The 17,289-nt window shown below is 36.1% G+C and overlaps 1 protein-coding gene across 2 annotated transcripts in view; it reads right to left on the bottom strand.

Annotated features, from left to right (window-relative positions):
• dnah9 (dynein, axonemal, heavy chain 9) overlaps positions 1 to 15,924 on the bottom strand; it is a 149,234-nt gene extending 133,310 nt beyond the window's left edge. Inside the window, exons 1-11 of one of the 2 annotated variants that reach the window (XM_088599618.1) lie at positions 15,506 to 15,924; positions 13,391 to 13,587; positions 12,409 to 12,567; positions 10,775 to 10,905; positions 10,069 to 10,280; positions 8,452 to 8,685; positions 7,951 to 8,118; positions 4,714 to 4,830; positions 3,001 to 3,151; positions 2,702 to 2,816; positions 2,112 to 2,180 (exon numbers count right to left, since the gene is read on the bottom strand). In XM_088599618.1, coding sequence (XP_088455744.1) covers positions 2,112 to 2,180; positions 2,702 to 2,816; positions 3,001 to 3,151; positions 4,714 to 4,830; positions 7,951 to 8,118; positions 8,452 to 8,685; positions 10,069 to 10,280; positions 10,775 to 10,905; positions 12,409 to 12,567; positions 13,391 to 13,587; positions 15,506 to 15,856 — 1,904 coding nt within the window. In that variant the 5' untranslated portion in view covers positions 15,857 to 15,924. Of the gene's footprint in view, positions 1 to 2,111; positions 2,181 to 2,701; positions 2,817 to 3,000; positions 3,152 to 4,713; positions 4,831 to 7,950; positions 8,119 to 8,451; positions 8,686 to 10,068; positions 10,281 to 10,774; positions 10,906 to 11,312; positions 11,374 to 12,408; positions 12,568 to 13,390; positions 13,588 to 15,505 lie in introns of those variants that run through there. The other variant, XM_088599619.1, reaches the window with a different exon arrangement.
• Between the last annotated feature and the right edge of the window lie 1,365 nt (positions 15,925 to 17,289).

The following is a 17,289-nucleotide window of genomic DNA, read 5'->3' as shown; positions in this document are numbered from 1 at the left end:
AACCACAATATGTGGTTGTAATAAAGAAAATAAAACAAAATATAGGGGGAAAGGCAACAAAGGTATATTATTTCAAAAAGGTAATCTTCACTTGTGCCTTTACTTTTTCAAAACAAATACTGTTTCCTGTCAACTGGGAAATATGCTGCTATTTCTCAATACCCTGCTAAAATGAGGGAGAGCATGTTAAATAAAGGGAAGGATTCATCACAGCAGAAAGCACATTTTCACTGTAACTACAAGCTTCATGGGAATACTGTACACAGAATGGGATTCTAAATAACCGTCTGTAGACACTCACAAAAAAATAAAATCAGCTCTATTCTTTCTAATCAGTGACACTGAAGACACATAATATGTCAGGTCTCTGAAACATCATATCAATCTGTAAATAAACCGATTACAGAGCTCATATAAAGGATGTCTGTATTGTACTGAGGCCCGATCTGTTCAGTTTTAAGGTTTATTCATCTCAAACTCTGAAACAAGGGCTACAGCAATCACATGGCAAAGTAATAACAATAAATCATATTCCCCTTTGTATGCTGGGAAGTAATGGCTGCACATAATGTACACTTAATTGCCTTGACTTGCGTTTTTTTTTGTAAATCAGTTACCTAATAGACAAGTATCTTTCTAACAAGACGCCAGGAATTGGAGGTACAGTGTTAAACTTGCTTGTTATTTTTCAACTGGGAAACACTTACCTTGAAATCAGGACACATCCTTCAAACAGACTTCAGGTAATTTCCAAAGAATGGAGATTATAAGAAATATTTTAAGTTTGGCAAATTCTATAGTTCTGTTTTTCAAGCAGACTACACAACACTTCCTAGAGTGTGGAAATATGTAACCCAGGTGTAATTATCAAAGGAGAAACTCCCAAATAGCAGTATACCAAATATGTGAGAGATTCACATTTATAGCAAGAGACGGACTACCAGAAGATTTTGTCAGAAGCTTTTGTTTTATATTTTAATAAGATTTCTTTTGTCCAGTGTAGACAATGGCTCTGGAGTTTCACCCTTGGGTAATAAAATAAAGATATGCTTTTATTCTGCTCTGTGCAACAGAGTTATGCACCATGCTGAAATTAAAATAAAACATTTCTTAAAGACAGACCTCTGACAGCTCCCCAGAATAGCCCTAAACTTGCAAGAGACAGACCTTGGTGACAATGTCAAAGACAAAATGGTACAAAAGATAGCTTATGGTGGAAGGGTTTTGGTGAAATACTATTTAAATAATTTACTGAATTCTGTAACTTTCACATAAAAAATGTTTTGTTTTGATTTGATTTTTTTAAAATACCTTAGTAACTATGTAACTGGTTATTTTTCACTTTACTGTCATAGCCATTTAAACGTGTGCATAGCAACACCCAATAGGGATGTTGCAAACATCAAAGAAGCATTTGTAACTGTAAAGAAATTCAACTGCAACAATGAGAACTAGTTTTACAACCTCTTCTTTTAAATACACAGTGTGTATTGTCAAGATTAAGAACACCACCACTGAACAACACATGGTTCCTAGTTAATAACCTTGTTTGTTACTAACAATTATTGGATTCTAGCAACCAAACAAACCGGATGGAGCAAATAGCTTACTCTCTAAAAATAACATTATGTTCTTATCCAGGTTACAGACTAAGACAACAGGGAAAGATAAAAAACATTGTACTGTATGGCAGGTTATTCTAATATTTTTTAACTGACAAGGACCAAATTAAAAATTAAAACAGTAATACATACAGCAATGCAAGGCCTCTATTCATCATTTTATCGAAACTTATCAAAATACCATTACACTACAAGTAGAGTACAAAGATACAACGTAATACAAGACCTTTCTCTGGAGCTTCTTTACTTCGTTTGGTAAAGTACCACCATTCTGATCTGCCAGTACTTCCATAAAGTGAAACCATTCTTTACACTATTCTGCACATGCAAATGATAAAATGGCAATGGCAGAAATGGGAGAAAAAAAGGGTGCTTATACAGCACAAAAAGAATGACTGCCTTTTTAAAATGTTAATGTTTACACATGGATTTCCAGGTTTATCACGTAAGCAATAGAAGTTTGGGATCTAATGGTCTGCAATGACTTACTTGTCAAGTAATTCCATCATCTCTTCATATTTCTGTATCATTCTCTTTCCTTCAGCTGATTCCATACATCTACAAAGTGACAGATAAAATGACATGAAGACTAAACCCATCTCAAATGAATTTTCTATTTAAATATAACAAAATCAGCTTTGGTCTGAACACAAAAGTTTATTTTCAAACTCTTGTTTGCAATAGTCCAAGAGATGTACAGTACCAATAACATAAAATGAACAATGGAGAGTTATTCCTAAAAGAATTTTAAAAATTTAAAAACTATGTCTACTTGATTTATATAGTGTAAATGACGGCATAAATCAAGAAGACTCAAGGAGTCGTTTATTTCAATTTTTTCAAGTACACAAACACTGCACATATTTTTTAAAACATTTCTATTTAAACACCAAATTAAGTATTTTCTCTTTGAGGCACCAGATTTATTAAGCTCTATGTATTAAAACAGTGTAACTACTGAACCAAATAGAATTACAAAGCTCAGCCAACTGTAGATGAACAGAAGGGGGAACTTATATGTTAAGTGCCTTGCAACAAATTCACATAGGCCTTTGCACTATTAACCTGTTTTTACTTACGGATGGGTTATATGGCGGAAATTGCCAAAAGGTACATGAATACGTTCCTGTAACTCCTGAGCCCAACGCAGCCCACCTGCTACAACTGGCATGTTTTTATTTACAGGTGTGTAACCTAAGATAAAAACGGGGGGACAGGGTCAGTGGTCTTCATGCTTATTTATCCTGTTATCATGATGACACAGATTAAGGCAACACAACAAATGATAATGTCATCACACTGTATTTTTTTTTATTAAAAGACATCAAAGTTCATCTTAGTTTGAATACAGGCTTGTTTCTTCTATGAACACGCTTACCCAGTTCTTCTTCTTTGTGTACATGCTTGTTAAAAAGAACCTTAGCGTTGTCGAGTTCTTTGTCAAACATGCTAATGAGGAGGGGATATCTGTCTTCTGCATCGGCTGCTATCAAGGGACGTTCCAACAGACTGCCAAACATGTCTAACACCTGAAAGAAAAAGAGCTCAGAAATCTGTTTACAGCTCTGTGAGATTCGATAGGTTTTAAAAGAAAAGCTTTCCTGCACACAAAAACACCAAGCAAACATTAGTAAAAAGAGAGTAGAGATTAGTAAAGAAAATCTACTTAAAATATATAAAGATAAAGATAAATATATAAAGAATATATAAAGATATATGTGTCTGAAAGATCCATTACATGTTTTAGTTCTTTAAAACCCCCCATAATACTGTACATATTACTTATAATTTATTAAGAATACTTTTTTTAGGCAAAATTCAGTGCTTCAGTGTTTCAGAATCTTTATGTACAGCTGACCAGTACAGCAGTCCAGTATATTGGTATATTATTATTTTAATAATATACATTGCAAACCTTTTTAACATAATGGTAGATGTTATAAGCTAAATTTAGAATTTATCATCTCAATTTCATGATCTGGCTGAAGAAGACTTTAAAATCAGTGTGTAAAGAAAAAAAGGTTTAAACAAATACAATTAAGTTAAATTAGACTGTATACCTATATATGTTGTTCACCATCCTTCAAACAAACATTACCATAGCTGCTAACACTTTTCAGTGGAAAGTTCTGTAACATTGAAAACAGAACAGCATACAGTATTCCTGTGTGGCTTATTGACAGTCTGGAAAGATGAACAATCCAGAAAACCAAACAGGAAGCTTGCACAAACAAAACTCACACACAAAAATAACTACAACAAAAGGAAGTACACAATTTTCATTCTGTTTAACACAGTTATTACTGAAAAGTCATTACAGAAATTGTATTTTGGCAAAACATTGAAAAAAAGGCAAATTGTTGAACCGCACATCTTGTCTTCCATGTTATCAATGTATGGGTTATAGTTATTGAAGCACAATTATAGTTGTATTCATCTCATGTTTTGTTTTTATTTTACAACATTGAAAGTTTTTCAATTATCAGGCAATGGAATGGCTGAAGAATGTTGTTGTGACATGTTGCCTCCCGCCTAAACTGAATTTTTTTTTACTATGTACTATTCAGATCATACTTCAAAATAACAATTTACTGTTGGTTGATAAGAATAAATTTTAATTTTCAGAAGTCTATGTTTAAAACCTCATACTGTATACAGCTATGGCTTTTTAACAAAAAGTCTTAATAAAAATAACTATTGATTTTGCACATGAAGTCATTGGATGTGTACTGTATGTATTGTGATAACCATCTACAACCATACTAAACAATAATTCTGGATATACACAACTAGTTCACTAGTAAAATCATGCACTGATGGTTAAAAATAAACTCTAGTTGAACACACCAAGTAAAGTATCTTTTATTTTTTTACTTTTTCATAAATGCTACCACAATTTAAAACATGAAGGCAAGTGGTAATACACTTGCATTTCTATATTCTTGTACCTAGATATGATGGGAAGCTACTGTACCTGACTCTTTATGTATTTGACTAGTGTTGGTACAGTGGTATACTGTTCATGTAAAGCACAGCTATGAAAACGGTTTATTTTCATCAAGGGGCTGTTTCCTTGGTAACTAGCACTAACCTTGAAGGCATGCTCCAAACCAGATGCGTCATCAAATGCCTGGCAAAAGATTGCACCCAGACGCCTGTCCATGTCTTCCACTTTTTGTTTAAAGGCAGAAACATCCGTTTCAAATTCCTGCATTTACATGAAACAAAAATTAGTCTTTTGTTACCAAAACATGCATTTTTCTATCTTTCTAATGCCAAGCAGAACTTCAATGCAAATGCAGAAGAGTGGTACTGTATAATTAAAGTAAAAACTGCTTTTCTTTCATTCTCACTATACACAAGCTATAACTTAGAAGATAAAGGAAATATTACAACTAGCAATATGACCCTCTAATTTTTAACTTTATTTTCTCTTAAGTCTTGTGTCTTATGCTGATGTCTTAAGTCTTATGCTATTAATTGACTGTAGTTCAGCATTCAACACAATCATCCCCCAGAAACTGAGCTTGCTGAATCTCAACGCCTTCCTCTGCAACTGGATTCTGGACTTTCTGACCGAGAGACCTCAGACAGTCCAGATTGGAAACAACATCTCTAGTACCACTATACTGAAAACTGGAACCCCCCAGGACTGGGCACTCAGCCCACTCCTGTTCACGATGATAACTCTGACTGCACTGCTATGCACAGTGCAAATTACATAATCAAGTTTGCTGATCACACGACAGTGGTGGGCCTCATTATTAACAATGATGAGGTACCATACAGAGAGGAGGTGGAGCAACTAGTGGACTGGTGGTTAAACAACAATCTGTCCTGAATATACCGTAAATAAGACAAAAGAGATGATAATTGACTTCAGGAGGGCCTGTGCTGATCACTCCCCACTGCACATCAACGGCTCCCCTGTGGAGACAGCTAGAAGTACTAAGTTTCTTGGTGTGCATATCACAGATGATCTCATTTGGACACCACCTCATTTGGACACCACCTCCCTAGCTAAAAAAGCACAGCAATGTCTCATCTTCCTGCAGCGACTGAGAAGTGCAAACCTTCCCTCCCCCCATAATATCCACATTCTATAGAGGTACCATCGAGGGAGGTTTGGGAATTGTAAGGTCTCAAACCAAAAGTCCCTGCAACGAATTGTCAATACAGCAGGAAACATCATTGGAGCCTCCCTTCCATCCATTCAGGACATATACCACAAACGCTGCACACACAAAGCCTACATTATTGTGGACGATCCCTCCCACCCCTCCTGCAACCTCTTTGACCTCCTACCATCTGGTAAAAGGTATCGCAGTATATGGGCCAGCTCCACCAGGCTCCGTAGCAGCTTTTTTCCACAGGCTGTCAGGCTCCTCAACAAGCTCCTGGTACCTACTGCACCTACTCCAAATCTGGAAACTTAGTTCTTTTTTGCCTAATGTCAGGCATACTGTCTGATGTATTCTATGCGCAATTCTTTGCACAATCCTGTAAAGTAAATTGCACTATGCACATTTCACTTTATGTAATAATAATAATAATAATTGCTTACACTTATATAGCGCTTTTCTGGACACTCCACTCAAAGCGCTTTACAGGTAATGGGGACTCCCCTCCACCACCACCAATGTGCAGCATCCACCTGGATGATGCGACGGCAGCCATAGTGCGCCAGAACGCTCACCACACATCAGCTATCAGTGGGGAGGAGAGCAGAGTAATGTAGCCAATTCATAGAAGGGGCTTATTAGGAGGCCATGATTGGTAAGGGCCAATTGGAAATTTGGCCAGGACACCGGGGTTACACCCCTACTCTTTTCGAGAAGCGCCCTGGGATTTTTAATGACCACAGAGAGTCAGGACCTCGGTTTTACGTCTCATCCGAAGGACGGCGCCTGTTTACAGTATAGTGTCCCCGTCACTATACTGGGGCATTAGGACCCACATGGACTGCAGGGTGAGCGCCCCCTGCTGGCCCCACTAACACCTCTTCCAGCAGCAACCTTAGTTTTTCCCAGGAGGTCTCCCATCCAGGTACTGACCAGGCTCACACCTGCTTAGCTTCAGTGGGTTGCCAGTTGTGAGTTGCAGGGTGATATGGCTGCTGGCCTGTACCCTGTACCCTGTCAGAAATGTCTATGTCTACATTGTCTGTAGCATTGTCTTGTCAGTATTCGCACCGTAGACCTGGAGAATGATATCTCGCTCCTCTGTATACTTGTACAGTATATGGCTGGAATGACAAATAAACTTGAACTTGAACTTAAGTCTTGTCTTTGCTGTTTATTTAAACTAGTATTTCTACAGAAAAATTCAAACTAGGGACCTTGTCACAAGATTACCTCAGGAAGTAGTCCATAATCCTGTTTATAAATAAAAGATTGTAAAATATTCTACAGTTATTCAAAACAAATCATTTTTTTCCTGACCTCCAGCACAAGTCTTGGTTATGTAAAATACAGGGGCTCGGGCTGCGGCTCACACAATATTGGAAACACAATGACAGGCCAATTTGAAAACTGGTGGACAGGGGCATCATGTAGTCTGATGCTGAAATAAAAGCAGTGTTTAATATCTGGAGCAAAGAAACGCCATAGGTAATATGTCTGTTGAGTGTCCCTCAGTTGTCTTCTCAATTACTGATACAGAACCTTGCTCATCTGAAGGTAAAACACCCAAGAAACTCTATATTTTCTGTGGGCGTGCACACCATTAGGGGTACTCTGTATAGACTGAGAGTCTCTGACTCCATCACCATATATTTACAGACATTAGAAACTTAAGTGCACAGAGGGATTATTTCACTATCCATTGGACTGCTGGGAATTGTAACCAAACTACATTTTAATAAGTGTGAAGGCAATAATATGACTAATGAAAAAACTGTTCATCAGTGTGGGTGTGTTGAGCTCAATTATACAGAATATTTTAGAGTATAGTTCTCAAGATTGGTTATGTAGTGTGGATGGGATCTTAATCTTCCGTTATTTGCTGAAATGTTATTTTGCATAATCACCCCAAAGGAAATATGCTCTGCAACAAATGTTTTTGTTTCCTGCAACTAATTTAAATAAACTGATGTGTATCTATTTTAATTACACTTAATGCAATCAACATGTTTTAATTGAATAATTAACATAAGAAAAATTGGAAAGTAAGAAATATTACGCAGGTACAGGTTAGCATAGGGAGATATGTTAGAACTACAGGAAATAACTATTTTTGACTTAATTATTTAAACTTTTCATCACTGAACCTGTTCCCCTCAAAAACTGATAAATTGATAAATTGATAAAGGTAAATTGATTTCACTCACCACATTATCTGTGTCCAGGCAGTCATAATTCCTTTCTGTGAATACTTTGTAGACTTCCTGGAATTCCTCATAAATGCTCAAAACTTGTTGGCTGAGAGCTTTCCCACGAATTCCACCAAATTCAATCTTCTCCAACTTCAGCATGTCCAGGGTGGTCAGTAACACATCCTATAACCAAAAACATGTTTCTCTGCTGTCCTTAGAAAGAGTGAGTAAGCACACAATGGAAAACTCTGCAGGTTTCCTTGCAAAAGTTACACTTGTAAAAACATTCTATTTTGAGTCTGCAATGAGGGCCAATAGATACTGTACAACGGGCCAATAGATACACGGGTTATCCATTTTACCATTAAGGCATAGTTATACAGTCAGACTTCGCACAGTGTGATGAAACTGGGACAGTGCTAAAGAGCAAAATTCAGAGCTTGAGGGAAAATTTTAAAAATACAGAACAGGAATATTTTAATATATTCCAAGAAAAACTATACCTATTGTACTTGCCTTTATCGTCTCCACCCGATGAACGAAGCAGTCCATTCCAGAGAAAACCATGGCAGAGGAGAAGTCCCAGCCTTTCAGTTCCTGGCCATTCCTCTGGTATGTGCTCAAAGTTGCCTTCTTTTCCTCGTACGTCTTCCTGAAGAGGTGCAAGACTTCCAGAGCCTCATGCACTTTGTTCAAACTCTCTTCTGTCTCACCTTTCAAAATTTCTTCTGGTCCCAGGTAGGCACGAGCCTGGCAAAACAAGGAAAAGGAAATATATAAAGAAGTAAACCAAAATATAGTGATACTAAATCCAAAGATACAGTATGTGTAATGTTTCATTAAGAAAGATTTTATTGTACTAATCTTTTGGCTAAATTTATTATCATTCTTGATTCAATGTACTTTCATTTCATTTTGCATACAAAAAATAAGCATAGATTCTATATTTACTTTGTGCAATAATTTAACATGTATTTTGGTCCCAGGTTTTCCAAAACATGGTCTATTCACTACTTGCCAACTAAATTTGAAGAACTGAGGTTTCTAAAGCTATATTCTTTGGAAAATGGTTATGGGCATAACAATAAAGCCATTCAAATGATTATCTTGATCTATAAACCATTACACAACTCTGCTCCTAGGCAGGGGCAGATGGTAGCATCTTCTCTTTTTATTTTGCATGTATTTAATCATCTGCACCATCCATATTGTTAGTGTATCTGTAGTTTATCACTTATTTGATCACATGGTGGTTGCTCTTTGTTTGTTGTGTGTTTTGTATAAATGTATGTTTTTGTATGAAAATGTTGCAGTCATTAGGAAAGTGAGCGAGAGGTGAGGTTAACCTGTTAACTTCATCTGTCCTCCTTTCTTTATTGCAATAATTACAACTGTGGTTAATCAAGCTGGAGGTTTCTCCAGCTAGAAAAGGGGCTAACACTTTGTTCAGGCTAGGAATATCTATATTGGAATACAATTTCAGTTTGAGCTTGGCGAAAATGCTAATTGTCTATGGTGCCAAACATCTTCTAGAATTTGCCATTTTTAAATGACTAAATGTTGCATTTTGATTTCCTTTAGATTGTTTTTGTTAATCAAACTGTTCTAACCAAATTAAAGAACCTATGAATGTTATTCAGAGCACTATACTGGCATTGTTAAGATTAAATACCATACTTGTAATCTCCACAATCCATTGTTGTATAGCAGCCACTCTGTTCTATAGGGGTTCTACAACAGCCTTTTTTTAAATTAAAATCCATTTTGTATATCTCAGGTGCATACTGAGCAACTGTGGTGCTTATTTTTGGGAGTCTCTAAAAATAACTAATGAGAATGAAGTAAGTTTAGAGTTAATGACCATGAAAACAGGCCGTAGTTGTTTTAAATTATTCAAACAAGAAGCATTTCCTTTGAATTACATTTACCACCCACAATAAAGAAAGGTTAGTAATTTTCGCTTAAATGAGTTAATTGTCTTTGTGGGTGTAATAAGAAAGTATTGCATTAGAAAATACAAAAAAAACTCAAGCCTCCAAATTACATATAGGCAATGAACTGAATTATCTGAATCATACAACTAATATGTTCTGGAGATATTTTACGGTTGTTTTTAAAAAGCTGAAGTCTTACCTGTTGTATAAGCAAGTTACAGATCTCCTGTAGCAGTACTATAACTCTTCCTGGATTGTTGTAGTGTTTTGAGTTTGCCCACAGAAGACAAACAACGTGCATCAAGGGATTGATCTCGGCCTTGGCCTCATTAAACTCCACATTCTCCAGACCCTCAAAGTAACGCTGAAGAGGCTTCAGGTGAATATTGATGTCTCTGGCCTCAGCTAGAGCTGGAATCAGTAAACAGCAGAACAGGAAAACTGGTCAATGTCATTATTTAAAAGCACCAACCTGAAGGATGGAATGCTTATATAATTTAAACGTGCTTCACATGCATTTGCACAGCTTTTCACCTTGAAACCCAGATTCTCTATTTTAAAGTCTACATTGCTGTATAAATTGGATTTTAATGCATTTTAATAAACAAAATAGCACAGATAATTAATGATTAATGAACAGTTGCTTAAAATACCTCAGTTTAATTATTTTCCTATTTCCTTCCTTCAGATGTTAATTTGGTTTAAATGTGTTGGACCAATGGCTTTAGGATGTCATAGAAACTAATAAATCTATGAAAAAGTACATAAATGTGTCTTTCAGTCACTAACGAAACCTTTGACAGGCTCATTTTCATTAATTTGCAAAGACTTTCAGAAGTGTATTTCTAGAAGGAAAATACCCCACACATCTAGACAGGATTTGCGTACCACAACACAAAAATCACCTGCTAAAACATCCTTGAGCATGTCAAGGAATGCTGGGTAATAACTGCTTTCCATTATTTCCAGTAGCTCTGCCATTTTAGCAACCTTTGCAGACTTTAGTTGGTCATAAATGCACTCCAAATTAGTATATCTAAAATAAAGAAAAAGAAAAACATTTGTAAATATGAAAACAGCAAACTAAGAAGACAATACTGCTAAGTTCTGTTTGGATTTACTTATCCAAAGTATTTCAAACCTTTAAGAAAACGGTGCAGGAGGACACATATTATCAGTGTTATTAGGACATATCACAGAGCACATTGCTCACAGAGCTCTAGAGCATGTGAATGATGTCTTGTCACAGCCTTTCAAATTGTAAAGATAAGATGCAATTTTCTCCCAGCTAGCCTGATTGCATCAACAAACCACCTCCTCCAAATTTCAAAAAGACCCTGTGTTTTGTAAATGTGTATACTGTACATCACTTATCTTAATCACACAATTCAATGGCTACCTATATCTGTTAACATCCAATTTAAGATCCTTGGTCTTACCTACCACTCTCTTTACTAATCAGCTTTCTATAGTCTCCAGTTCCTCCTGTCCCCTTATACTCCCACTTGGTCTCTCTGCTACTTTCTCATTCTCTTCACTCTCCTGCCTCTCATAGCCACTGCACCCCCTGTGTTACAACCAGGTATCAAGAAGTATCAGTACTAAACAATCTTCAACACCTTGTGGTACCTTCTCACAAACCAGTTCTTCTGACAGCAACAACAGATACTTCCACTCATCCATTTTCTAACTGCTTTTCTAGTACAAGGTCAGGGTGGAGCCAGAGCCTATCCCAGCAAGCAACATGCACAAGGCAGGATACACTCTGGACAGCTTGCCAGTCCATCCCAGCATACACACAGACACCAACAAACACACATGAGGGTAAACTTTCCCAATTAAGCAAACAAACCTACCAGTTTGTCTTCGGATAGTGGGAAGAAACCTGAGGAATGGAATCCAGCAATACGAACTACTGAGCCACAGTGTTGCCTTACAACAGATACTGTATTTATTCTAATTTGTGCACCATATTTTGCTTCTCCTACTGTATCAAGCTGAATCCATTTTGATTACATCACTCCATTTAACCCTTATTTTTTATGAAAGTTTCCTTGGGCTAGGAATATAATCTAAATCCATTCGTGGTAAACAATACAATTCGCAATAGCTACAGTACAGATGAAAAAAAAGGTCATCTTTATTTTGCAGACTCCAGGATGCAGGGTGATTGGCATCTATCACATCAATTTTAAAAGTATCATTTTCATAGTTGGTAGTAAGAAAATCACTGTTACAAGTACTGTGATGCAATAAAGCTAAAGTTACAACAACATATTGAAGCAAGAAAAACACTCAAATAATAAATCATAATAGTTTAAGGATTCAAAGTAAATATTAGTTCATAGAGGACGCTACTTTAGCAGCTAAGCACTGTAGGACGGATAACATTTAATAGATGTTAAGTAATTTAGACAAATGAGGCAATGATGGATCCAATGAAGTCTTCAAGGGCTTAATTGCAAGGAAACCTAAAACTGACAGAAGCAGGGCGACGGGACATGACGACATGATGTGGAATAATGTATTGGTAATTTACCTGTTTTTCCAGAACTGCATTTCTATATGCGGTGTTGGGTTTTTGCCCTCTAAGAGTGGTTCTGACGAATCCTTCTTCAAAACTTCCCGGATCTGATGGCTCCATTCTATCACTATGGACTCAATGGAGTGTACAATACTTTTGTCGGCCAAATCTCCACTGCACAATTTACATTGGAAAAAAATATGGTTATCTGAAAACTCTGCAGACAGAATGTTAACATTCTATCTACAGTAAATCAACACTTAAAGTCAGGAACATTACATGCTGCATAATACCATTTGGATTAAGAGGTCATGTTTTGTCCTGCAAGACACATATTTGCAGACAGCATAAAATCACAGAAAATCTCTGTTTAATGAAACTCTGTCTGCTGCAAATACTAAACACTAATAATAATCCTTAGACAACAAGAACTGATGGTTGTTTGCATATTCAGAAGACAGCTTTGATGGGACAATGTCTGTGACAATATTTGTTCATAGTCACTGTTCATATTGGCCAAGGAGAAAAACATGACTAAAACACACAACAAGAAAGGTGTTACTGTTTACGTACTATATGCTACTCAACAATCAAGAGTACCAAAAAGTCATTACATTTTCAAAAAAGCCCCTGTTGATTTCTCCATTACCAATAACTTCATTTTTAGTTCTAGAAAGTTAAACTGCGTCGACAGTTGGCTAGGATGAAGAATTAATTAAACCAAAATATAGCACTTGATTGTATAAAGACAAAAAAAATCTGACAGCTTCAGATGAAAGATTCTTTTCTCTGCTGTGCAATCATGCATTCACTTCACTTCAAGCAGCATGGAGCTTCGCTCAACAGTCATCTGCAAGTGTGGCTGATAAGACACTAGCTGATTAATAACAAAGCACTTTCATATGAGACCATGCCAGGTGCACATTATTGTGGTGTCAAAATGGAAGAGCTACCTAATCAAGACTTCAGTAATCTGAATCAAACCATTGTTCGTTACCTTTTTTCTCTCTCATAGGCAGCGTGCTCTACTTTCTCCGATCCAGCTGGAAGAGGAAGTAACGTCTTTCCTCGGACTTGTCCAGCCACGACAAAGACATTGTTCTTCAGGGCATGTATGTGTCGCTTAATATCCTGCGATACTACATGTGGCCAGTCATGATGGTTTCTATTATTTGACAGGACAGGAACTACCACCTATTAAAATATTGCCATAAAAAATAAAGCTACAATCACCATTTGTCATTTGTCAGCCTCATGACTTCTCAATCTCATGACTTTTCAGAAAACATGACATTTCAGACTTCTTGTAATGTTTTATGACACTGACTTCTGGGCAATCCATTTCAAATTTAAGAGATTTCTTTGTAATACACAGAAGCTATTTTGCTTGTAGTAGCAAACAGAGGCTAGGTTTTTATATTCAGTTTTCATATTTTTACCAAATGACTGTGATCCAGGTGAATGTACAATGAAAATTAAAAGGCTAGATTATTCAATTTTCTTTCACACACACTGGCAGATTCAGGCATCAATTTTAACCTTTATTATTAATCTTGAAGCACCCACAACCAACGAGTCTCCTGAGAGCAATCATTCTACAGAATTTCACTAGTCTTGATACATTTGTACCACACAATATCAGAGGACACAAAAATATAATCATAAAGTGTTTCATTTGACATAAATATTTTCAAAATAATCAGTAACGTTACGACATTTTGTGGTGTACTTGGATTTTGTTTATCAACACGTAAACTTACATCATATAATTATACCTCATTATAAATTTGAAATATCATTACAATTAGAAAAGTGACAGATGAAAGCTAACAGGATATCTTTTAATATAAAATATGCAGCAACGCCGACTTCTATTATTCAGCTATAATAAAAACGGTGTGAGTGGAAATCAAATAATTGAGGTGCTATGAATCAAAATTCTAAGTCTTTAACAGCAAGGCACATGTGAAACAAATTATTTTTGTAATCTTGGGCTTTAATTTGGACTCAGTAACTCAAGTTATTTTTTAGTTCAACATGAACAGGTTGAATAATTTGTTTCTTACCTTAACCAACTATTACCACTGCAAAACTCAGTAGTGCAAATCAAGCAGCTGATTAAAGAACCTTAAAGTTTTATCGACTAATGGAAAATACAGTAGGTTTTAGTTATAAAAACATTTAAACTGAAAAGACCACAGTCTATATACAGTCTATATACTGTACAGTGTGGCCATTTTTACGATCCATATACACTGCTTTACTGAACAAGTCAGCATGTATAAACAAATAATAGGTTTATAACATGCTGAAAAGAGAAGAAAGAAAACACAACGTTTTGGCTGTGGAGCCTTCTATCTGGCTCAATAAAGACCGTTCCGCGATGACAGTTTTCATTAAACCAACATTAAGGTACACTGTAAAGTTTAGGGTTTAATAGCTGAGTAACTCTAGTATAAAAGACTCTAAAGTGTGCTTTACAGGGCAATTGAAAATGCATTCAAATAGTACAAGACAGCACGGTGTCAGGTCATGATATTTGTTTTTAAAATGAATTTGACAGATTAAATATATCATTGGGAAAGGTCACATGTACTTTTACTATTAAACAGACACCTGTGCTAATCCATGAGCTGCAGACGGCTGAGCAAGGCCCAGTACTGTTAAGCCGTTAACATGAACAAGTGTTGGGAACACAAAGCTAAGAAAATCGTGATATTATTGAAATAGTTTAGTCTCTTATTTAACATCCTTAGCAGGAAAAATGTGTTTCTTTCATTAAGAAACCTTCCTATAATTCTTGTTTGAGGTTTTACGGCTGCAATCACTTCTAACAGCCTAGGTGTTCTCTCCCTATTTTACTTAATAAACCAGATATCTTAAACATGTCTTCTTTAATTGTGAATGTGTTGTTCAGCCTCGTCGTGTATTTGTTATGCAACTCAGCCATTAAAGGTCTGGAAATCTAGTTTGCAATATCTACCAAAGCGTATTAAACCAGAAATGCCATACACAACTTTGCAAAACCAACAAAATGTAACGTCACCATTACCACTGCAAAACTCCGCAGTAGAAAAACAAATAGCTGATAGGTTCTTTTATGTCATCTTACCTCTTCCACGAGCGCAGAAAACTGATCCAGTGGGGAATACGACAAATCTCCATATAATAAACTATTTTTAATAGATTCTGGAGTAAGAAGGTCTTTGGAACGTTTCACAAAGTAAACGGCTTTATTTTTAGTGCTTGCTGGAAATTCAGTTGTGGGAATCAATTGCCCTGCTGCGTTTAAAGAAACAACTAATACAGTTTGATCAGTCCTATCTAAAAACTCCCGAATTATTTGTTTGTACTCTTCGGTTCCTACACATTTTTGCCAACGATCGGCCTTCAGTTTCAATGTTTTTAATACATATTCTTCAAGAAAGTCATATCTTTTATCTATAGCAGGTGTATCCCCCATTTTAACTTTCCCTCGTAACCTAAACAGAGATTGCGGAGGAGTGAACACCGGCGCTACTTCAGGTCCTCAGTTTAATGATTCTAACTCTGCTCCCATAGTAACAGACTGTTTGCATTAATGAAGTTGCTGTTGCTTTAGAGACAAACACGCTCTTGGCTCTGAAAGTTTTTCTCTTTAGGTGGTTGTGGATACACTCCTTAGTAACTGATTGCAAGTTTTGTGTCACTTGAGGAAGACAAAAGTTAACTATTCGACTTTGTGCCTTAAATTTTTAAATGTCAAAAATGCATGGGCAAACGACATCTCTAGCGTCACAAAGAAAAGCTTTATATTGGATACTTTGGAAGCATTTTTGCACTTTTGATGGTAAAAAGAGCCTTTTAATCTCGATTTAAAATATCGAAAATGACATCACATTTTAGTGAAAAACATGCAGATGGAAGTGTGGTGAAACTGCTTTTCTCACAGTGATGAAATTCTTCACCACTCTTGATTTCCCCGTGCAGAGTATGGTAGAGACCGATAATAAAATTAGTTTAAAAAAAAAACCCTTTTCCAGGGCAAGTAGCTTGCTGAGGCGTTCTGACAATCACGATCTCAGAAGAGTTATGCTTTGTATGACGCATTCTTCTGCTGCGCTCTTATAGTCTGTACACATCATATACAATATTGCGACTTTGTCTTTTTAGAACATCAATAATAATGAATAAACCTAAAGTGAACTCTTAAGATAAGATGCCAGTTCTGGAAATTAGAAATCAAGTAGTTATGTGCAGATTAATTTTAATAACATTAAAATGAAAATCAAAATATATTTAATGAGGTATTAAATATGAATTGAGGAAGCAGAATCTGACAGGCACTACAGGAGGTAGATAAGGATGGTGATGTGACTTCAATAGCAATTGGAGATAATATTATCTCACAAACTTGAAGATAAAAATGAAAAATCCTGTACCAGCTGCTGACAATACTCTGGTAGTAAACAGATTTTTCATTTTCATCATTAACACACACACTTCCAAGGGGTTCTACACAGAAATTAAGCTAAAATGAAGCACTGCTAGTCGTCCCATAAAGTGATACTGTTTTGCTTGTAATGTTCCAAGAGATTTCAATGAACTGAGTAGTCTACGTTCACCTTAATTTTCACCACATTAAGCTGAGAAAAGTCAAGAAAAAAAAGGAATATTGCTTCTCTGAAATGAGTTCAAAGAAAGGCAACAAGCTTAATTCCTGAACCTGAATATCATATACAGACTGTCAAAGGAACTGAATCCATATAGTCTTGAACAGAAACTAAGAAGGGACTTAAAAGTATTTAAAATATTCACAAGCATAGTCAACACAAATGAATACTTCAGGACCTTTCCTGAAACAAAGATTGAATGACAAAAGAAGAAGCTAAGAAGAGGATTTAAGGCTAGAAATGC

This window comes from Lepisosteus platostomus, chromosome 11 (assembly GCF_059453375.1).
Source record: "Lepisosteus platostomus isolate fLepPlt1 chromosome 11, fLepPlt1.hap1, whole genome shotgun sequence".
In the NCBI taxonomy this organism is placed as follows: domain Eukaryota; kingdom Metazoa; phylum Chordata; class Actinopteri; order Semionotiformes; family Lepisosteidae; genus Lepisosteus; species Lepisosteus platostomus.
The sequence above is the reverse complement of the archived record's forward strand: the minus strand, read 5'-3'. Positions and strand labels throughout refer to the sequence as shown.